General features: G+C 43.8%; 1 protein-coding gene across 1 annotated transcript in view; it reads left to right on the top strand.

The window, feature by feature from the left end:
- The window catches only part of LOC140716073 (immunoglobulin superfamily member 1-like), a 66,566-nt gene that overhangs the window by 21,273 nt on the left and 21,576 nt on the right, over window positions 1-23,717 (top strand). Inside the window, exons 5-7 of the mRNA XM_073028761.1 lie at window positions 2,287-2,580; window positions 10,362-10,655; window positions 18,437-18,730. Of these exons, the coding sequence (XP_072884862.1) occupies window positions 2,287-2,580; window positions 10,362-10,655; window positions 18,437-18,730 (882 nt within the window). The remainder of the gene's footprint in view (window positions 1-2,286; window positions 2,581-10,361; window positions 10,656-18,436; window positions 18,731-23,717) is intronic.

Here is a 23,717-nt window from a genome sequence, read left to right as displayed (position 1 = left end):
GGTATTGAGGGCGGAGTTGCAGTCGAAAAGAACATCATTATGCATGCAAATATGTTGTTCAGATGTTCTTGACTTGTGTGAAGAGCCAGTGACATGGCATCTGATGTGGACCTATTGGTCCGCTAGCCAAATTGGGCGCATGTTAGAATAAATATGTAGTTGCTGAAGAGAATCACACCTCTTAACCTTCACTGACTTCTCGCTGCGTTTATTGTTATGGAAGAGGACTTTTTGTGGGAAATTCTGTAAGATCCTCTCCCAAGTTTCATCATGTATCTCGTGGTATATTTTCTGGACTCTGATAAATATCCAAGACTGTTAAATGTTTCGACCGGCTATTTCCACGCGCTTCCATGCCATAAGTATTACGTCATCTTCCACTCCTATTCCCCAGCCTGCAAATACATACCACGCCCAGTCTCCACGCTAATGGGAGTCACCTGCCACTTATTCCAGGTTCATCACCTATTTATTCCCTTATCACCCACAGCCCTATTTCACGACATAGAGCTGGGTGTTGGTTCCGGGTCTTCACTCGGGCCTTTGTGGGCGGGGGAGCAGTTGATGTAGTGCCCCAGACCAAAGAGGTTAGGGGGCTGTGCTGGAGCCTATTGATGTTGCATTAGTTGGAATCGAGAGCAGTGTCCTGGGGGGGAGCCTGAGGATTTGTTGCTGAACTAAAATCCTCAGGGGCGGGGGTGAGTGGATCAGAGGCAGGCAGCTGGAGAGAAATGGATGGCTGTGAAGGGGGAAGTAAAAGGAGTGAGGAGACAGTGAGGAGACGGATGAATGAAAACCGAGACAAAGGGAGTAAAAGAATAAAAAATGGTAGTGGAGAGCGCTCTGAAAGTGAGGAAGATGAACAAGTTCAGAGAGAAGGTGTTGTCAGAATAAGATTTAATGAGAAGGCTTAGGAAACATGAAGAAAATTAACCCGTTGCTGCTAACAACAACACTGGCAAATAAGATAGGGGAAATAGTATTTGCAAAAGTCCTTAATGACGGCAAACTATTGGTAAGATGTGCGAATGAGGAACAACTTGAGAAAGCACTCAAATTAAGAGAGATAGGAAAACATAAGGTGAAATAAACAGGAAGGGTGGGAGCACGAAATGGTGGTGGATATAAAAAAGTGACATCGCGGGTACCAATGAGAATAAATATAGAGGAGTTAAAGAGGAATATCAAAGGAGGAGAAGTAATGCATGTTCACAGACTGAAAACAACAAAGGAGGAAGTGAAAAAGGAAAGTGAATCAGTAATGATTGAAATTGAAGAGGAAAAAGTTCCTCACCAATACTCTGCCCCAGCCCCTGCAGCATTAGCAAAACTTTCCGTTGGGATACTAGTCCCCAAACTATTCAGCTGCAAACCGTCTCTTCTCTACAGTTCTAAACTTCGGTAGAAGAGAGCCCAATGACACAAACATCCGATGCTCTCCCTCCTGTAGCAAATCCTTGGCCGCGTGTTAAACTGTATAATTTTCTTATTTCAGCCTTCACTAAAACATGACACGAGTAGCAATCGTGCAGGTCTGTCAGTACCTCCAGATGAACTTTTATTTTTGTGTGTTTCTCCCTAGCTCTCGGTCTGTGGTTTTGTATTGCCATGTGCTCCTGTCCCCGCTTCTTCTCTACTCTGGCCCCTGTGTTACTGAGTACTCCGTCACTAATTATTATCTGTATTGCTGCCACCTGGGTCTCATTGTCCTCCACCTATCATCTGTCTCTCTGTTTATTGCTCAGTGTATTTTAGTCTTGAGTTTTCACCTGCTTGTTGCCAGATTGTGTCAGTGAGTTTCCCTGAACCTTTCCAGCATTTGTATGTGATCTCTGTCTGAATGTTGACTCTCCCTGTTTCCTGATTCTGGTTTTTTGATTACCCTGGAATTTTTCATCAGCACCTGAACCTTGACTACGACTTTGTTACCCCCCCACCCCCAAAGCTTTGCTACTCTGTAAATATCATAGTGCGCACAGTAGATGTTCTGCGATTGGATCCCTGCTTCAGCGTCCTGACAAGGTCGTAACTCTGGAGGTGCTACCATTTAACTTAGCAAAGCTCTCTAGTAGATCGTTCATTCAATCATACAGATATACAACACTTATTGTCTTCAGCAAAATCTATTTCTGCTGATACAACTTCAGAGGGAGGCGAGGTATATAACGGTAATTAGGCATGAGAAAAAAGTAGTTGCACAGAAAGTGTTTTGCACGGGAGCTAATGAGAAATTTGATTCGGTACGCTTGTGCACAGTCTGAATCAATTCATTTTCTTTCCTTGCAGTTCGGCCACCAAAACCTCAAATATCAAGTGACCGATCTGATAAGGTCTATGCGTCAGATGAGTCGATTATATTTACTTGTTGGACAACTGAATGGGTACATTCCGGTGGCACTTTTCAGCTGTACAATGGCGGACAACTAGTAAATGAAGAGCTGTCACGGCGAGACAGAGCGACGTTCACCATCGCGAACAAAGCAGATGCTCCGAGGGATTACTATTGTGTTTACACGCTCACGGTGTCCGGTAGAAGCATATCCTCAAGACAAAGCAACCCATTAACAATTACGGTCGTGGGTGAGTTTATTTCTCCGCTTTCCGATTCAACCAGTTGATATATGCCCGCGATTGGAACAATAATATTTCGATCGAAAGGGCTCTCCTATGGTACAGCAAACAAAATTTACATTCACACTCATCTTAGTTGGACGCTTGTGTACTACAGCCAAGCGTACTACCTCCTTCAATCTTCCCCTCGTGAATCACATTTTTTGCAGACATTCGAACACGATGGGCACAATTGGAAGTTCGCAGTTCAACGTAAGTTTATTATTGTAGTGATATATATGGCATCATATCCAACCCTGGGGTACATTTTCTCGCGGACATAGTCAGCCAAACCACAGTAGAATAACAAACATGATAAAATAAATGAGTGACCATACCAATGCGGCCAGTGTGCAAAAGACAACAAATTCCAAATACAAAAAGAAACAAACAACACAAAAATAAGCAATAAACATCGAGGGCATGAGATGAGGTCAATGAAAGTGAGTCCATAGCTTGTAGGAATATTTTAAGGGTGGGGCAAGTGAAGTTGAGTGAAATGTTTCCCTTTGGTTCAAGAGGCTGATGGCTGAAGTGTAGTAACTGTTCCTGAAGCTTGTGATGCGAATCCTGAAGGTCCCGTGTATTTTAATTGTTTAAGCAGCGAGAAGAACGCAAGTTCAGAATTGTGGCGTCCCTGATCATTAATGCGGATTTTCTCCCACAATTCTTCGTGTAGAAATGATTCGTGGTGCAGAGTGCTTTGCGCTTGATCGACTGGGGTTATCCATTACTTTTTGTACTATGTTCCTTTCAAGGTAGAATGTGTTTTTGGTGTCTGCGATACAGTCAGCAGTCAGTCTACATAGGCTTCACTACACATCTACAGTAGTTCGTTAAGTTTGTAAATGTAATGCCGAATCTTCAGTGCTTTCTTCGTAACTAAAGTTACATGTTAGGCCCAGTACAGGTCCTGTCCTCCGAAGGAATAACACTGAGCAATGTAACATTGCTGACCCTTTCCACCTTTAATAGTCTGATCAGGTCTGGTTCATAGATCTCTGGTTTCCTCCTTCTGTAATAGTTTGTTGTAATGGCACGCCTCAGCCATATGATCAATCTCTCTACTGTATGCTAATTCGTCACAACTTTACACTCGCTGTACAACTTGAATGTAGCATTGAAGCTGTGCATAACCATACAGTCATAAAAGTAAAGTGAGTCGAGCAGGGGGCTAAGCTCATAGATGGGTGCTGCAGCTGTGTTAGACCATACAAAGTAGGAGCAGAGGTAGGTCATTCGGCCCATCGAGTCTGCTCCGCCATTTAATGATGGGCTGATCAAGTTCTTCCAGTCATCCCCACTCCCCTGCTTTCACCCCGGACGCTTTGATGTCCTGGCTAATGAAGAACCTATCAATCACTGCCTTAAATACACCCAATGACCTGGCCTCCACAGCCGCCCTTTGGCAACAAATTCCACTGATTTACCACCCTCTGACTAAAGTGATTTCTCCACATCTCAGTTCTTCAATCCTGAAGTCGTGCCCTCTTGTCCTATAAACCCCTACCATGATACCATGATACTTTGTCATATTTAATCTGTTCAGGCTTACTAATATTCGGAATGTTTCTCTGAGAACCCTCTCATTCTCCTGAACTCCAGGGTATACAACCCAAGAGCTGCCAAACGTTCCTTTTGCATTCTCGTGTATCTTCTCTGAACCCTCTCCAGCGTTAGTATATCCTTTCTAAATTAAGAAGCCCAAAACTGCACTCAGTAGTCCAATTATGGTCTCACAGGTGCCTTATAGAACCCCAACAGCACATCCCTGCTCTTATGTTTTATACCTCTAGAAATGAATATCAACATTTCATTCGCCTTCTTCACCGTCAACTCAACCTGGAGGTTAAACTTTAGGGTATCTTCCCCAAGGGTTCCCAATTCCCTTTGCATCTCTGCATTTTGAATACTGTCCCCATCTAAATAATAGTCTTCCCGTTTATCTCCTCCTCCAAAGTGCATGACCATACACTTTCAAACATTGTATTTCGTTTGCTACTTCATTACCCATTCCCCTGAACTATCTAAGGTTCTCTGTTTCCTCAGCACTACCCGCTCCTCCACTACTTTTTGTGTCATCGGCAAATGTAGCCACAAATCCATTAAAAATTTAGTCCAAATCATTGACATAATCGTATAAAGCAGCAGTCCTAACACCGAGCCCTGTGGAACTCCACTAGTAGCCAACACTCCACCCATGCTAGTAACTCCATGTTCTCTTATCTTCCTAAACAACCTGATGTGCGGCAACTTATCAAAGGCCTTCTGAAAATCCAGGTACACCACGTCTACTGCATCTCCTTCGTCTACCCTGCTTGTAATTTCCTCAAAGAATTGCAGTAGGGTTTGTCAGGCAGGATTTTCCTAACAGGAAACTATGCTGGTTTTGACCTATCTTGTCAGGTGCCTCCAGGTACTCCATAATCTAATCCCTAACAATGGATTCCAACAGCTTCCCAACCACTGTTACCAGGCTAACAGGTCTAAAGTATTATTTCTGCTGCCTCCCGCCCTTCTTAAATACTGGAGTAACATTTGCAATTTTCCATTTGTCCGGTACAATGTGAGAATCTATTGGTTTTTGAAATATCATCGTTATTGCCTCCGCAATCACCCCAGCTACTTCCCTCAGAAGCTGAGGGTGCATTCCATCAGGTCCAGCAGATTTATCCATCCTCAGATCATTAAGCTTCCTGTGCACCTTCTCGCTCGTAATTTTCGCTGTGCAAACTTCACTTCCCTGATACTCTTGAATGTCCGGTATACTGCAGACGTCCTCTACTGTGAGGACTGATATAACATACGCATTCAGTTCCTCTTCCATCTCTGCATCTCTCATTACAATATCTCCAGCGTAATTTCTATTGGTCCTATAATCTGCCCTTGACTCTCTTTTGCCCTTTATATACTTCTAAAAGCTTTTAGTATTTTCCTTGATATTAGTGTCCAGCTTCCTCTCATAATTCATCTTTTCCTTCCGAATGACCTTCTTATTTTCCTTCTGCAAGTTTTTAAAAGCTCCCCAATTCCTCTATCTTCCCACTAGCTTTGGTTTCCTTGTATGCCCTCTCTTTGCTTCTATTTTCTCTCTGAATTCACTTGTCAGCCATGGTGATGTCCATCTTCCCCTTGAAAATCTCTTCTTATTTGGAATATATCTGGCTTGTACTTCCCTCATTTTTTACAGAAACCCCAGTCATTGCTGCTTTGCTGTCCTTCCTGCGAATGTCCCTTTACAGTTAACTTCGGCCAATGCCTCTCTCATGCCATTGTAACTTCCTTTATTCCACTAAAATATCGACACATTGGATTTTATGCTTCCGCCTCATATTTCAATGTCAACTCCGTGATATTGTGATCACTGTTCCCTAGAGGTTCCTTAACCTTAAGCTCTCTTATCACCTCTGGATCGTTGCACAACACCCAATCCAACATAGCCGATCCCCTGGTGGGGTCAACAACAAGCTGTTCTAAAAAGACATCCCTTAGACATTCTACCAATTCTCTCTCTCTTGAGGTCCAGTCTAGACCTGGTTTTCCCAATCCACTTTCATGTTAAAGTCCTCAATGTATATCAGGACATTGCCTTTGTGAGACACCTTTTCTCTCTCCTGATATAATTTGTAATCCACGTCCACATCTGCTGTTTGGAGGCCTGTATACAACTGGCATTAGGATGCTTTTACGCTTGCCATTTCTGAACTAAACCCATAGAGACTCTACACCTTCCAATCCTATGTCATCTCTTTCCAATGATTTAATATTATTTCTTATACACAGAGCCAGACACCCCTCTGTAAACTGACCTATCTTTCCAATATACTACATATCCTTGGACGCTCATCTCCCAATGGCAGTCAGTCTTTAGCCAAGTTTCAGTAATGGCCACAAGGTCATATTTGCCAATCTGTAGCTGAATTTAAGATCGTCTGTTATATTCTTTATACTGCGTGCAGTCAAATACAACAGCTTCAGTCCAGTATTTGTTGCTTTCTCTGTTAAACGGACCACGCCTCTATAGCCCTGCAACTCGTGACACTGGCTTTGGTTAAGCCTCATATCCTACCTGTTCTTTCTGTAATCTCTGTTGCACACTATTTTTGATTATTTCTGTTTTCCCCTTCCTCGGCCCTATCATTCCGGTTCCCATCCCCCGGCCAAATTAGTTTAAACCTTCCCTAACAGCTCTATTAAATGTGATCGCTAGGATATTGGTCCCCTTTTGATCCAGGTGTATCCCGTCCTTTTTGTACAGGTCGTACCTCCCCCAGAAGGGGCAGCAATGATCCAGGAATCTGAAGCCCTGCCCCCTTCAACAGTCTCATAGCCACACATTAATTGGTCTGATAATGCGATTCTTGCACTTGCTAACACGTGGCACAGGCAGCATTCCTAAGATTACTACCCTAGAGTCCTGCCTTTCAGCTTCCTACCTAACTCCCTGAATTCTCTCTTTAGGACCTCCTCATTTTTCTACCTATTTCGTTGGTACCAACGTGTACCAAGACTTTTGACTGGTCATCACCTCCCTTCAGAATACTCTTCACCCGATCTGAGACATCCCGTACCCTGGCACCTGGGAGGCAACACTCCATACTGTATCTCTATCTGGCTGACAGAACTTCCTGTCTGTTCCCCTCACTCTGGAATCCCCTATGACTACTGCATTCTTCATCTTCCTCTTTCCCTTCTGCATCACGGAACCAGGCTCTGTGCCAGAGATCCGATCGCTGTGGTTGTCCTTTACCAGGTCATCCCCCTGAACAGCTTCCAACACAAGATAACGACTACTGAAGTGATGGCCACAGGGGTGCTCTCTACTATCTGAGCTCTTTCCCCTCGCTTCCCTAACTGTCACCCACTTCTCTGACTCCTGAAGCCTCGGGGTGATTAACTCCCTGTATCGCTTATCTCTCTCCTGTTCATTCTCCCTAATGAGCTGTAGGTCATCGAACAGCAGCTCCAGATCCCTAACAGAGTCTCTCAGGAGCTGCATCTCAGTGCACCTGGCGCAGATGGTGCTATCTGGGAGACTGGAAGATTCCCAGGATTTCCACATCCGATACCCAGAGCAAAGTACTAACCCTACCAACATGCTCTCTGTTCCTCCAAAAAATGCAAAGAGAAACCACAAAACGAAGTCTACTTACCCACTTACCTCGCCGAAGCCCCCTTTCTCCGTAGCCTCGATGAGAAAAAGCCTGTTGCTTCTACTCTCATCACTGGTCTATTCCCAACAATGGTCGCTCCGCTTATCCCTTCTATACTATTTAGTTCATCGAGCTTAGTTGCCGCCGCTGATAGGTCTCGCACAAAATAGCCGTTGATGGAGATCGAGGAGGAGATCTTGCTGCCAATCTGAATTGGGATGTACAAGTGAAGAAATGTAGGATGCAAGTGCACAACGAGGCCAAGGTCTTGCTTAGTTTTGTGCTGGTGATGGTACTGAGGGCGGAATTGTAGTCGAAAAGAACATCCTTATGTATGCAAATATGTTGTTCAGATGTTCTTGACTTGTGTGAAGAGCCAGTGACATGGCAACTGACATGCCAGTGACATGGGCCTATTGGTCCGCAAGCCACATTGTGCGCATGTTAGAATAAATATGTAGTTGCTGAAGAGAATCACACCTCTTAACCTTCACTGATTTCTCGCTGCGTTTATTGTTATGGAAGAGGACTTCTCGTGGGAAATTCTATAAGATCCTCTCCCAAGTTTCATCATATATCTCATGGTATATTTTCTGGACTCTGATAAATATTCAAGACTGTTAAATGTTTCGACCGGCGATTTCCACGCGCTTCCATGCCATAAGTATTACGTCATCTCCCACTCCTATTCCTCAGCCTGCAAATATATACCCCGCCCACTCTACACGCTAATGGGAGTCACCTGCCATTTATTCCAGGTTCATCACCAGTTTATTCCCTTATCACCCACAGCCCTATTTCACGACATAGAGGTGGGTGTTGGTTCCGGGTCTTCACTCGAGCCTTTGTGGGCGGGGGAGCAGTTGGTGGCGTGTCCCAGACCAAAGAGGTTAGGGTGCTGTGCTGGAGCCTAGAGATGTTGCATTAGTTGGAATCGAGAGCAGTGTCCTGGGGGGGAGCCTGAGGATTTGTTGCTGAACTACTGGGGAGGGCGGGGGTGATTGGATCAAATGCAGGCAGCTGGAGAGAAATAGATTGTTGTGAATGGGGAACTAAAGGGAGTGAGGAGACAGTGAGGATACGGATGAATGAAAACCGAGACAAAGGGAGTAAAAGAATAAAAAATGGTAGTGGAGAGCGCTCTGAAAGTGAGGAAGATGAACAAGTTCAGAGAGAAGGTGTTGTCATAATAAGATTTAATGAGAAGGCTTAGGAAACATGAAGAAAATTAACCCGTTGCTGCTATCAACAACACTGGCAAATAAGATAGGGGAAATAGTATTTGCAAAAGTCCTTAATGACGGCAAACTATTGGTAAGATGTGCAAATGAGGAACAAATTTGAGAAAGTACTCAAATTAAGAGAGATAGGAAAACATAAGGTGAAATAAACAGGAAGGGTGGGAGCACGAAATGGTGGTGGATATAAAGAAGTGATATCGCGGGTACCAACGAGTATAAATATAGAGGAGTTAAAGAGGAATATCAAAGGAGGGGAAGTAATTCATGTTCACAGACTGAAAACAACAAAGGAGGAAGTGAAAAAGGAAAGTGAATCAGTATTGATTGAATTTGAAGAGGAAAAATTTCCTCATCAATACTCTGCCCCAGCCCCGTGCAGCATTAGCAAAACTTTCCGTTGGGATACTAGTCCCCAAACTATTCAGCTGCAAACCGTCTCTTCTCTACAGTTCTAACCTTCAGTAGAATAGTGCCCAATGACACAAACATCCGATGCTCTCCCTCCTGTAGCAAATCCTTGGCCGCGTGTTAAACTGTATAATTTTCTTATTTCTGCCTTCATTAAAACATGACACGAGTAGCAATCGTGCAGGTCTGTCAGTACCTCCAGATGAACTTTTATTTTTGTGTGTTTCTCCCTAGCTGTCAGTCTGTGGTTTTGTATTGCCATGTGCTCCTGTCCCCGCTTCTTCTCTACTCTGGCCCCTGTGTTACTGAGTACTCCGTCACTAATTATTATCTGTATTGCTGCCACCTGGGTCTCATTGTCCTCCACCTATCATCTGTTTCTCTGTTTATTGCTCAGTGTATTTTAGTCTTGAGTTTTCACCTGCTTGTTGCCAGATTGTGTCAGTGAGTTTTCCTGAACCTTTCCAGCATTTGTATGTGAACTCTGTCTGAATGTTAACTCTCCCTGTTTCCTGATTCTGGTTTTTTGATCACCCTGGAATTTTTCATCACCACCTGAACCTTGATCCCGACTTTGTTACCACACCCCCCCCCCCCCCACCACCACACTTTGCTACTCTGTAAATATCATAGTGCGCACAGTAGATGTTCTGCGATTGGATCCCTGCTTCAGCGTCCTGACAAGGTCATAACTCTGGAGGTGCTACCATTTAACTTAGCAAAGCTCTCTAGCAGATCGTTCATTCAATCATACAGACATACAACACTTATTGTCTCCAGCAAAATCTATTTCTGCTGATACAACTTCAGAGGGAGGCGAGGTATATAACGGTAATTAGGCATGAGATATAAGTAGTTGCACAGAAAGTGTTTTGCACGGGAGCTAATGAGAACATTGATTCGGTACGTTTGTGCACAGTCTGAATCAATTCATTTTCTTTCCTTGCAGTTCGGCCACCAGAACCTCAAATATCAAGTGACCGATCTGATAAGGTCTATGCGTCAGATGAGTCGATTACATTTACTTGTCGGACAACTGAATGGGTATATTCCCACCGCAACTTTCAGCTGTACAATGGCGGACAACTAGTAAATGAAGAGCTGTCACAGCGAGACAGCGCGACGTTCACCATCGCGAACAAAGGAGATGCTCCGAGGGATTACTATTGTGTTTACACGCGCACGGTGTCCGGTAGAAGCATATCCTCAAGACAAAGCAACTCATTAACAATTACGGTCGTGGGTGAGTTTATTTCTCCGCTTTCCGATTCAACCAGGTGATATATGCCCGCGATTGGAACAATAATATTTCGATCGAGAGGGCTCTCCTATGGTACAGCAAACAAAATTTACATTCACACTCATCTTAGTTTGACGCTTGTGTACTACAGCCAAGCGTACTTCCTCCTTCAATCTTCCCCTCGTGAATCACATTTTTTGCAGACATTCGAACACGATGGGCACAATTGGAAGTTCGCAGTTCAACGTAAGTTTATTATTGAACTGATATACATGGCACCATATCCAACCCTGGGGTACATTTTCTTGCGGACATTGTCAGCCAAACCACAGTAGAATAACAAACATGATAGAATAAATGAGTGACCATACCAATGCAGCCAGTGAGCAAGAGATAACAAATTCCAAATACAAAAAGAAAGAAATAATACAAAAATAAGCAATAAACATCGTGGGCATGAGATGAGGTCATTGAAAGTGAGTCCATAGCTTGTGGGAATATTTTAAGGGTGGGGCAAGTGAAGTTGAGTGAAATGTTTCCCTTTGGTTCAAGAGGCTGATGGCTGAAGAGTAGTAACTGTTCCTGAAGCTTGTGATGCGAATCCTGAAGGTCCCGTATATTTTTATTGATTAAGCAGCGAGAAGAACGCAAGTTCAGAATTGTGGCGTCCCTGATAATTAATGTGGATTTTCTCCCACAATTCTTCGTGTAGATATGCTTCGTGGTGCAGAATGCTTTGCGCGTGATCGACTGGGGTTATCCATTACTTTTTGTAGTATGTTCCTTTCAAGGTAGATTGTGTTTTTGGTGTCTGCGATACAGTCAACAGTCAGTCAACATAGGCTTCACTACACATCTTCTGTAGTTCGTTAAATTTGTAAATGTAATGCCGACTCTTCAGTGCTTTCATCGTAACTAAAGTTACGTGTTAGGCCCAGTACAGGTCCTGTCCTCCGAAGGAATAACGCTGAGCAATGTAACATTTCTGACCCTTTCCACCTTTGATTGTCTGATGAGGTCTGGTTCATAGATCTCTGGTTTCCTCCTTCTGTAATAGTTTGTTGTTACGGCACGCCTCAGCCATATGATCAATATCTCTACTGTATGCTAATTCGTCACAACTTTACACTCGCTGTACAACTTGAATGTAGCATTGAAGCTGTGCACAACCATACAGTCATAAAAGTAAAGTGAGTCGAGCAGGGGGCTAAGCTCATAGACGGGTGCTGCAGTTGGGTTAGACCATAAAAAAAGGAGCAGAGGTAGGTCATTCGGCCCATCGAGTATGCTCCGCCATTTAATGATGGGCTGTTCCAGTTCCTCCAGTCATCCCCACTCCCCTGCTTTCACCCCGGACGCTTTGATGTCCTGGCTAATGAAGAACCTATCAATCACTGCCTTAAATACACCCAATGACTTGGCCTCCACAGCCGCTCATGGCAACAAATTCCACTGATTTACCACCCTCTGACTAAAGTGATTTCTCCACATCTAGGTTCTTCAATCCTGAAGTCGTGCCCTCTTCTCCTATAATCCCCTACCATGATAACATGATACTTTGTCATATTTAATCTGTTCAGGCTTACTAACATTCGGAATGTTTCACTGAGAACCCCCTCATTCTCCTGAACTCCAGGGTATACAACCCAAGAGCTGCCAAACGTTCCTTTTTCATTCTCGTGAATCTTCTCTGAACCCTCTCCAGCGTTAGTATATCCTTCCTAAATTATGAAGCCCAAAACTGCACACAGTAGTCCAATTATAGTCTCACAGGTGCCTTATAGAACCCCAACAGCACATCCCTGCTCTTATGTTTTATACCTCTAGAAATGAATATCAACATTACATTCGCCTTCTTCACAGTCGACTCAACCTGGAGGTTGAACTTTAGGGTATCTTCCCCAAGGGTTCCCAATTCCCTTTGCATCTCTGCATTTTGAATACTGTCCCCATCTAAATAATAGTCTTCCCGTTTATCTCCTCCTCCAAAGTGCATGACCATACACTTTCAAACATTGTATTTTGTTTGCTACTTCATTACCCATTCCCCTGAAGTATCTAAGGCTCTCTGTTTCCTCAGCACTACCCGCTCCTCCACCACTTTTTGTGTCATCGGCAAATTTAGCCACAAATCCATTAAAACTTTAGTCCAAATCATTGACATAATCGTATAAAGCAGCAGCCCTAACACAGAGCCCTGTGGAACTCCACTAGTAACCGACACTCCACCCATGCTAGTAACTTCCCTGTAATTCCATGTTCTCTTATCTTGCTAAACAACCTCATGTACGGCAACTTATCAAAGGCCTTCTGAAAATCCAAGTACACCACGTCTACTGCATCTCCTTCGTCTACCCTTCTTGTAATTTCCTCAAAGTATTGCAGTAGGGTTTGTCTGGCAGGATTTTCCTATCAGGAAACTATGCTGATTTTGGCCTATCTTGTCAGGTGCCTCCAGGTACTCCATCATCTAATCCCTAACAATGGATTCCAACAGCTTCCCAACCACTGTTACCAGGCTAACAGGTCTAAAGTATTATTTCTGCTGCCTCCCGCCCTTCTTAAATACTGGAGTAACATTTGCAATTTTCCATTTATCCGGTACAATGTGAGAATCTATTGGTTTTTGAAATATCATCGTTAATGCCTCCGCAATCTCCCCAGCTACTTCCCTCAGAAGCTGAGGGTGCATTCCATCGGGTCCAGCAGATTTATCCATCCTCAGATCATTAAGCTTCCTGTGCACCTTCTCGCTCGTAATTTTCGCTGCACAAACTTCACTTCCCTGACACTCTTGAATGTCCGGTATACTGCAGACGTCCTCCACTGTGAGGACTGATATAACATACGCATTCAGTTCCTCTTCCATCTCTGCATCTCTCATTACAATATCTCCAGCGTCATTTTCTATTGGTCCTATAATCTGCCCTTGACTCTCTTTTGCCCTTTATATACTTCTAAAAGCTTTTAGTATTTTCCTTAATATTAGTGTCCAGCTTCCTCTCATAATTCATCTTTTCCTTCCGAATGACCTTCTTAGTTTCCTTCAGCAAGTTTTTAAAAGCTCCCCAATTCCTCTATCTTCCCACTAGCTTTGGTTTCCTTGTATGCCCTCTCTTTGCTTCTATTTTCTCTCTGACTTCACTTGTCAGCCATGGTGATGTCCATCTTCCCCTTGAAAATTTCTTCTTATTTGGAATATATCTGTCTTGCACTTCCCTCATTTTTTACAGAAGCCCCAGTCATTGCTGCTTTGCTGTCCTTCCTGCGAATGTCCCTTTACAGTTAACTTCGGCCAATGCCTCTCTCATGCCATTGTAACTTCCTTTATTCCACTAAAATATCGACACATTGGATTTTATGTTTCCGCCTCATATTTCAATGTCAACTCCGTGATATTGTGATCACTGTTCCCTAGAGGTTCCTTAACCTTAAGCTCTCTTATCACCTCTGGATCGTTGCACAACACCCAATCCAACATAGCCGATCCCCTGGTGGGGTCAACAACAAGCTCTTCTAAAAAGACATCCCTTAGACATTCTACCAATTCTCTCTCTCTTGAGGTCCAGTCTAGACCTGGTTTCCCAATCCACTTTCATGTTAAAGTCCTCAATGTATATCAGGACATTGCCTTTGTGAGACACCTTTTCTCTCTCCTGATATAATTTGTAATCCACGTCCACATCTGCTGTTTGGAGGCCTCTATACAACTGTCATTAGGATGCTTTTACGCTTGCCATTTCTTAACTAAACCCATAGAGACTCTACACCTTCCAATCCAATGTCATCTCTTTCCAGTGATTTAATATTATTTCTTATACAGAGAGCCACACACCCCTCTGTAAACTGACCTATCTTTCCAATATACTACATATCCTTGGACGCTCATCTCCCAATGGTAGTCAGTCTTTAGCCAAGTTTCAGTAATGGCCACAAGGTCATATTTGCCAATCTGTAGCTGAATTTAAAGATCGTCTGTTATATTCTTTATACTGCGTGCATTCAAATACAACAGTTTCAGTCCAGTATTTGTTGCTTTCTCTGTTAAATGGACCACGCCTCTATAGCCCTGCAACTCGTGACACTGGCTTTAGTTAAGCCTCATATCCTACCTGTTCTTTCTGTAATCTCTGTTGCACACTATTTTTGATTATTTCTGTTTTCCCCTTCCTCGGCCCTATCATTCCGGTTCCCATCCCCCGGCCAAATTAGTTTAAACCTTCCCTAACAGCTCTATTAAATGTGATCGCTAGGATATTGGTCCCCTTTTGATCCAGGTGTATCCCGTCCTTTTTGTACAGGTCGTACCTCCCCCAGAAGGGGCCCCAATGATCCAGGAATCTGAAGCCCTGCCCCCTACAACAGTCTCATAGCCACACATTAATAGTTCTGATAATGCGATTCTTGCACTCGCTAATACGTGGTACAGGCAGCAATCCTGAGATTACTACCCTAGAGTCCTGCCTTTCAGCTTCCTCCCTAACTCCCTGAATTCTCTCTTTAGGACCTCCTCATTTTTCTACCTATCTCGTTGTTACCAACGTGTACCAAGACTTCTGACTGGTCATCACCTCCCTTCAGAATACTCTTCACCCGATCTGAGACATCCCGTACCCTGGCACCTGGGAGGTAACACTCCATACTGTATCTCTATCAGGCTGACAGAACCTCCTGCCTGTTCCCCTCACTCTGGAATCCCCTATGACTACTGCATTCCTCATCTTCCTCTTTCCCTTCTGCATCACGGAACCAGGCTCTGTGCCAGAGAGCCGATCGCTGTGGTTGTCCTTTAGCAGGTCATCCCCCTGAACAGCTTCCAACACAAGATAACGACTACTGAAGTGATGGCCACAGGGGTGCTCTCTACTATCTGAGCCCCTTCCCTCGATTCCCTGACTGTAACTCCCTTATCTAACTCCTGAAGCCTCGGGATGATTAACTCCCTGTAGCTCTTCTCACTCTCCTGTTCATTCTCCCTAATGAGCTGTAGGTAATCGAACGACAGCTCCACATCCCTAACAGAGTCTCTCAGGAGCTGCATCTCAGTACACCTGGCGCAGATGGTGCTATTTGGGAGACTGGAGGATTCCCAGGATTTCCACATCCGATACCCAGAGCAAAGTACTAACCCTACCAACATGCTCTCTGTTCCTCCAAAGAATGCAAAGATAAACCAAAAAACGAAGTCCACTTACCCACTTACCTCGCCGAAGCCCCCTTTCTCCGAAGCCTCGATGAGAAAAAGCCTGTTGCTTCTACTCTCATCACTGGTCTACTCCCAACAATGGTCGCTCCGCTTATCCCTTCTATACTTCTATTTAGTTCATCGAGCTTAGTTGCCGCCGCTGATAGGTCTCGCACAAAATAGCCGTTGATGGAGATCGAGGAGGAGATATTGCTGCCAATCTGAATTGGGATGTACAAGCAAAGAAATGTAGGATGCAAGTGCACAACGAGGCCAAGGTCTTGATTAGTTTTGTGCTGATGATGGTATTGAGGGCGGAGTTGCAGTCGAAAAGAACATCATTATGCATGCAAATATGTTGTTCAGATGTTCTTGACTTGTGTGAAGAGCCAGTGACATGGCATCTGATGTGGACCTATTGGTCCGCTAGCCAAATTGGGCGCATGTTAGAATAAATATGTAGTTGCTGAAGAGAATCACACCTCTTAACCTTCACTGACTTCTCGCTGCGTTTATTGTTATGGAAGAGGACTTTTTGTGGGAAATTCTGTAAGATCCTCTCCCAAGTTTCATCATGTATCTCGTGGTATATTTTCTGGACTCTGATAAATATCCAAGACTGTTAAATGTTTCGACCGGCTATTTCCACGCGCTTCCATGCCATAAGTATTACGTCATCTTCCACTCCTATTCCCCAGCCTGCAAATACATACCACGCCCAGTCTCCACGCTAATGGGAGTCACCTGCCACTTATTCCAGGTTCATCACCTATTTATTCCCTTATCACCCACAGCCCTATTTCACGACTTAGAGGTGGGTGTTGGTTCCGGGTCTTCACTCGGGCCTTTGTGGGCGGGGGAGCAGTTGATGGAGTGCCCCAGACCAAAGAGGTTAGGGGGCTGTGCTGGAGCCTATTGATGTTGCATTAGTTGGAATCGAGAGCAGTGTCCTGGGGGGGAGCCTGAGGATTTGTTGCTGAACTACTGGGGGGCGGGGGGGGTGGGGTGAGTGGATCAGAGGCAGGCAGCTGGAGAGAAATGGATGGCTGTGAAGGGGGAAGTAAAAGGAGTGAGGAGACAGTGAGGAGACGGATGAATGAAAACCGAGACAAAGGGAGTAAAAGAATAAAAAATGGTAGTGGAGAGCGCTCTGAAAGTGAGGAAGATGAACAAGTTCAGAGAGAAGGTGTTGTCACAATAAGATTTAATGAGAAGGCTTAGGAAACATGAAGAAAATTAACCCGTTGCTGCTAACAACAACACTGGCAAATAAGATAGGGGAAATAGTATTTGCAAAAGTCCTTAATGACGGCAAACTATTGGTAAGATGTGCGAATGAGGAACAACTTGAGAAAGCACTCAAATTAAGAGAGATAGGAAAACATAAGGTGAAATAAACAGGAAGGGTGGGAGCACGAAATGGTGGTGGATATAAAAAAGTGACATCGCGGGTACCAATGAGAATAAATATAGAGGAGTTAAAGAGGAATATCAAAGGAGGAGAAGTAATGCATGTTCACAGACTGAAAACAACAAAGGAGGAAGTGAAAAAGGAAAGTGAATCAGTAATGATTGAAATTGAAGAGGAAAAAGTTCCTCACCAATACTCTGCCCCAGCCCCTGCAGCATTAGCAAAACTTTCCGTTGGGATACTAGTCCCCAAACTATTCAGCTGCAAACCGTCTCTTCTCTACAGTTCTAAACTTCGGTAGAAGAGAGCCCAATGACACAAACATCCGATGCTCTCCCTCCTGTAGCAAATCCTTGGCCGCGTGTTAAACTGTATAATTTTCTTATTTCAGCCTTCACTAAAACATGACACGAGTAGCAATCGTGCAGGTCTGTCAGTACCTCCAGATGAACTTTTATTTTTGTGTGTTTCTCCCTAGCTCTCGGTCTGTGGTTTTGTATTGCCATGTGCTCCTGTCCCCGCTTCTTCTCTACTCTGGCCCCTGTGTTACTGAGTACTCCGTCACTAATTATTATCTGTATTGCTGCCACCTGGCCTCATTGTCCTCCACCTATCATCTGTCTCTCTGTTTATTGCTCAGTGTATTTTAGTCTTGCGTTTTCACCTGCTTGTTGCCAGATTGTGTCAGTGAGTTTCCCTGAACCTTTCCAGCATTTGTATGTGATCTCTGTCTGAATGTTGACTCTCCCTGTTTCCTGATTCTGGTTTTTTGATTACCCTGGAATTTTTCATCAGCACCTGAACCTTGACTCCGACTTTGTTACCCCCCCCCCCCCCCACCACCACACTTTGCTACTCTGTAAATATCATAGTGCGCACAGTAGATGTTCTGCGATTGGATCCCTGCTTCAGCGTCCTGACAAGGTCGTAACTCTGGAGGTGCTACCATTTAACTTAGCAAAGCTCTCTAGTAGATCGTTCATTCAATCATACAGATATACAACACTTATTGTCTCCAGCAAAATCTATTTCTGCTGATACAACTTCAGAGGGAGGCGAGGTATATAACGGTAATTAGGCATGAGATATAAGTAGTTGCACAGAAAGTGTTTTGCACCGGAGATAATGAGAAATTTGATTCGGTACGCTTGTGCACAGTCTGAATCAATTCATTTTCTTTCCTTGCAGTTCGGCCACCAAAACCTCAAATATCAAGTGACCGATCTGATAAGGTCTATGCGTCAGATGAGTCGATTATATTTACTTGTTGGACAACTGAATGGGTACATTCCGGTGGCACCTTTCAGCTGTACAATGGCGGACAACTAGTAAATGAAGAGCTGTCACGGCGAGACAGAGCGACGTTCACCATCGCGAACAAAGGAGATGCTCCGAGGGATTACTATTGTATTTACACGCGCACGGTGTCCGGTAGAAGCATATCCTCAAGACAAAGCAACTCATTAACAATTACGGTCGTGGGTGAGTTTATTTCTCCGCTTTCCGATTCAACCAGTTGATATATGCCCGCGATTGGAACAATAATATTTCGATCGAGAGGGCTCTCCTATTGTACAGCAAACAAAATTTACATTCACACTCATCTTAGTTGGACGCTTGTGTACTACAGCCAAGCGTACTACCTCCTTCAATCTTCCCCTCGTGAATCACATTTTTTGCAGACATTCGAACACGATGGGCACAATTGGAAGTTCGCAGTTCAACATAAGTTTATTATTGTAGTGATATATATGGCATCATATCCAACCCTGGGGTACATTTTCTCGCGGACATAGTCAGCCAAACCACAGTAGAATAACAAACATGATAAAATAAATGAGTGACCATACCAATGCGGCCAGTGTGCAAAAGACAACAAATTCCAAATACAAAAAGAAAGAAACAATACAAAAATAAGCAATAAACATCGTGGGCATGAGATGAGGTCAATGAAAGTGAGTCCATAGCTTGTAGGAATATTTTAAGGGTGGGGCAAGTGAAGTTGAGTGAAATGTTTCCCTTTGGTTCAAGAGGCTGATGGCTGAAGAGTAGTAACTGTTCCTGAAGCTTGTGATGCGAATCCTGAAGGTCCCGTGTATTTTTATTGTTTAAGCAGCGAGAAGAACGCAAGTTCAGAATTGTGGCGTCCCTGATAATTAATGCGGATTTTCTCCCACAATTCTTCGTGTAGAAATGCTTCGTGGTGCAGAGTGCTTTGCGCTTGATCGACTGGGGTTATCCATTACTTTTTGTAGTATGTTCCTTTCAAGGTAGAATGTGTTTTTGGTGTCTGCGATACAGTCAGCAGTCAGTCAACATAGGCTTCACTACACATCTACAGTAGTTCGTTAAGTTTGTAAATGTAATGCCGAATCTTCAGTGCTTTCTTCGTAACTAAAGTTACATGTTAGGCCCAGTACAGGTCCTGTCCTCCGAAGGAATAACACTGAGCAATGTAACATTGCTGACCCTTTCCACCTTTAATAGTCTGATCAGGTCTGGTTCATAGATCTCTGGTTTCCTCCTTCTGTAATAGTTTGTTGTAATGGCACGCCTCAGCCATATGATCAATCTCTCTACTGTATGCTAATTCGTCACAACTTTACACTCGCTGTACAACTTGAATGTAGCATTGAAGCTGTGCACAACCATACAGTCATAAAAGTAAAGTGAGTCGAGCAGGGGACTAAGCTCATAGATGGGTGCTGCAGCTGTGTTAGACCATACAAAGTAGGAGCAGAGGTAGGTCATTCGGCCCATCGAGTCTGCTCCGCCATTTAATGATGGGCTGATCAAGTTCTTCCAGTCATCCCCACTCCCCTGCTTTCACCCCGGACGCTTTGATCTCCTGGCTAATGAAGAACCTATCAATCACTGCCTTAAATACACCCAATGACCTGGCCTCCACAGCCGCTCATGGCAACAAATTCCATTGATTTACCACCCTCTGACTAAAGTGATTTCTCCACATCTCAGTTCTTCAATCCTGAAGTCGTGCCCTCTTGTCGTATAATCCCCTACCATGATACCATGATACTTTGTCATATTTAATCTGTTCAGGCTTACTAATATTCGGAATGTTTCTCTGAGAACCCCCCCCCCATTCTCCTGAACTCCAGGGTATACAACCCAAGAGCTGCCAAACGTTCCTTTTGCATTCTCGTGTATCTTCTCTGAACCCTCTCCAGCGTTAGTATATCCTTTCTAAATTAAGAAGCCCAAAACTGCACACAGTAGTCCAATTATGGTCTCACAGGTGCCTTATAGAACCCCAACAGCACATCCCTGCTCTTATGTTTTATACCTCTAGAAATGAATATCAACATTACATTCGCCTTCTTCACCGTCAACTCAACCTGGAGGTTAAACTTTAGGGTATCTTCCCCAAGGGTTCCCAATTCCCTTTACATCTCTGCATTTTGAATACTGTCCCCATCTAAATAATAGTCTTCCCGTTTATCTCCTCCTCCAAAGTGCATGACCATACACTTTCAAACATTGTATTTCGTTTGCTACTTCATTACCCATTCCCCTGAACTATCTAAGGCTCTCTGTTTCCTCAGCACTACCCGCTCCTCCACCACTTTTTGTGTCATCGGCAAATGTAGCCACAAATCCATTAAAAATTTAGTCCAAATCATTGACATAATCGTATAAAGCAGCAGTCCTAACACCGAGCCCTGTGGAACTCCACTAGTAGCCAGCACTCCACCCATGCTAGTAACTTCCCTGTAATTCTATGTTCTCTTATCTTCCTAAACAACCTGATGTGCGGCAACTTATCAAAGGCCTTCTGAAAATCCAGGTACACCACGTCTACTGCATCTCCTTCGTCTACCCTGCTTGTAATTTCCTCAAAGAATTGCAGTAGGGTTTGTCGGGCAGGATTTTCCTAACAGGAAACTATGCTGGTTTTGACCTATCTTGTCAGGTGCCTCCAGGTACTCCATAATCTAATCCCTAACAATGGATTCCAACAGCTTCCCTACCACTGTTACCAGGCTAACAGGTCTAAAGTATTATTTCTGCTGCCTCCCGCCCTTCTTAAATACTGGAGTAACATTTGCAATTTTCCATTTGTCCGGTACAATGTGAGAATCTATTGGTTTTTGAAATATCATCGTTATTGCCTCCGCAATCACCCCAGCTACTTCCCTCAGAAGCTGAGGGTGCATTCCATCAGGTCCAGCAGATTTATCCATCCTCAGATCATTAAGCTTCCTGTGCACCTTCTCGCTCGTAATTTTCGCTGCACAATCTTCACTTCCCTGACACTCTTGAATGTCCGGTATACTGCAGACGTCCTCTACTGTGAGGATTGATATAACATACGCATTCAGTTCCTCTTCCATCTCTGCATCTCTCATTACAATATCTCCAGCGTCATTTTCTATTGGTCCTATAATCTGCCCTTGACTCTCTTTTGCCCTTTATATACTTCTAAAAGCTTTTAGTATTTTCCTTGATATTAGTATCCAGCTTCCTCTCATAATTCATCTTTTCCTTACGAATGACCTTCTTATTTTCCTTCTGCAAGTTTTTAAAAGCTCCCCAATTCCTCTATCTTCCCACTAGCTTTGGTTTCCTTGTATGCCCTCTCTTTGCTTCTATTTTCTCTCTGACTTCACTGGTCAGCCATGGTGATGTCCATCTTCCCCTTGAAAATCTCTTCTTATTTGGAATATATCTGTCTTGTACTTCCCTCATTTTTTACAGAAGCCCCAGTCATTGCTGCTTTGCTGTCCTTCCTGCGAATGTCCCTTTACAGTTAACTTCGGCCAATGCCTCTCTCATGCCATTGTAACTTCCTTTATTCCACTAAAATATCGACACATTGGATTTTATGTTTCCGCCTCATATTTCAATGTCAACTCCGTGATATTGTGATCACTGTTCCCTAGAGGTTCCTTAACCTTAAGCTCTCTTATCACCTCTGGATCGTTGCACAACACCCAATCCAACATAGCCGATCCCCTGGTGGGGTCAACAACAAGCTGTTCTAAAAAGACATCCCTTAGACATTCTACCAATTCTCTCTTTCTTGAGGTCCAGTCTAGACCTGGTTTTCCCAATCCACTTTCATGTTAAAGTCCTCAATGTATATCAGGACATTGCCTTTGTGAGACACCTTTTCTCTCTCCTGATATAATTTGTAATACACGTCCACATCTGCTGTTTGGAGGCCTGTATACAACTGTCATTAGGATGCTTTTACGCTTGCCATTTCTGAACTAAACCCATAGAGACTCAACACCTTCCAATCCTATGTCATCTCTTTCCAATGATTTAATATTATTTCTTATACAGAGAGCCACACACCCCTCTGTAAACGGACCTATCTTTCCAATATACTACATATCCTTGGACGCTCATCTCCCAATGGCAGTCAGTCTTTAGCCAAGTTTCAGTAATGGTCATATTAGGTCATATTTGCCAATCTGTAGCTGAATTTAAAGATCGTCTGTTATATTCTTTATACTGCGTGCATTCAAATACAACAGTTTCAGTCCAGTATTTGTTGCTTTCTCTGTTAAATGGACCACGCCTCTATAGCCCTGCAACTCGTGACACTGACTTTAGTTAAGCCTCATATCCTACCTGTTCTTTCTGTAATCTCTGTTGCACACTATTTTTGATTATTTCTGTTTTCCCCGTCCTCGGCCCTATCATTCCGGTTCCCATCGCCCGGACAAATTAGTTTAAACCTTCCCTAACAGCTCTATTAAATGTGATCGCTAGGAAATTGGTCCCCTTTTGATCCAGGTGCATCCGTCCTTTTTGTACAGGTCGTACCTCCCTCAGAAGGGGCCCCAATGATCCAGGAATCTGAAGCCCTGCCCCCTACAACAGTCTCATAGCCACACATTAATAGGTCTGATAATGCGATTCTTGCACTCGCTAACACGTGGTACAGGCAGCAATCCTGAGATTACTACCCTAGAGTCCTGCCTTTCAGCTTCCTACCTAACTCCCTGAATTCTCTCTTTAGGACCTCCTCATTTTTCTACCTATGTCGTTGGTACCAACGTGTACCAAGACTTTTGACTGGTCATCACCTCCCTTCAGAATACTCTTCACCAGATCTGAGACATCCCGTACCCTGGCACCTGGGAGGCAACACTCCATACTGTATCTCTATCAGGCTGACAGAACTTCCTGTCTGTTCCCCTCACTCTGGAATCCCCTATGACTACTGCATTCTTCATCTTCCTCTTTCCCTTCTGCATCACGGAACCAGGCTCTGTGCCAGAGATCCGATCGCTGTGGTTGTCCTTTACCAGGTCATCCCCCTGAACAGCTTCCAACACAAATTATGGAATTTATGTAGACAAAAAGGCTCTAGTTACATTCATTGCAGGAGTGATTAAAAGTAGGGCTGAGGTAAAGTCAAAGAGTGAAAAAAAATCACCTGGTTGTCAAACTAGCAATGAACCATTTAGGGTTAGTAGAATTAACAAGGGAAGAAGTG

The sequence above is a fragment of the Hemitrygon akajei genome, chromosome 24, assembly GCF_048418815.1.
Source record: "Hemitrygon akajei chromosome 24, sHemAka1.3, whole genome shotgun sequence".
Classification (NCBI taxonomy): Eukaryota; Metazoa; Chordata; class Chondrichthyes; order Myliobatiformes; family Dasyatidae; genus Hemitrygon; species Hemitrygon akajei.
This window is presented reverse-complemented; position numbering and strand designations above follow the sequence as displayed.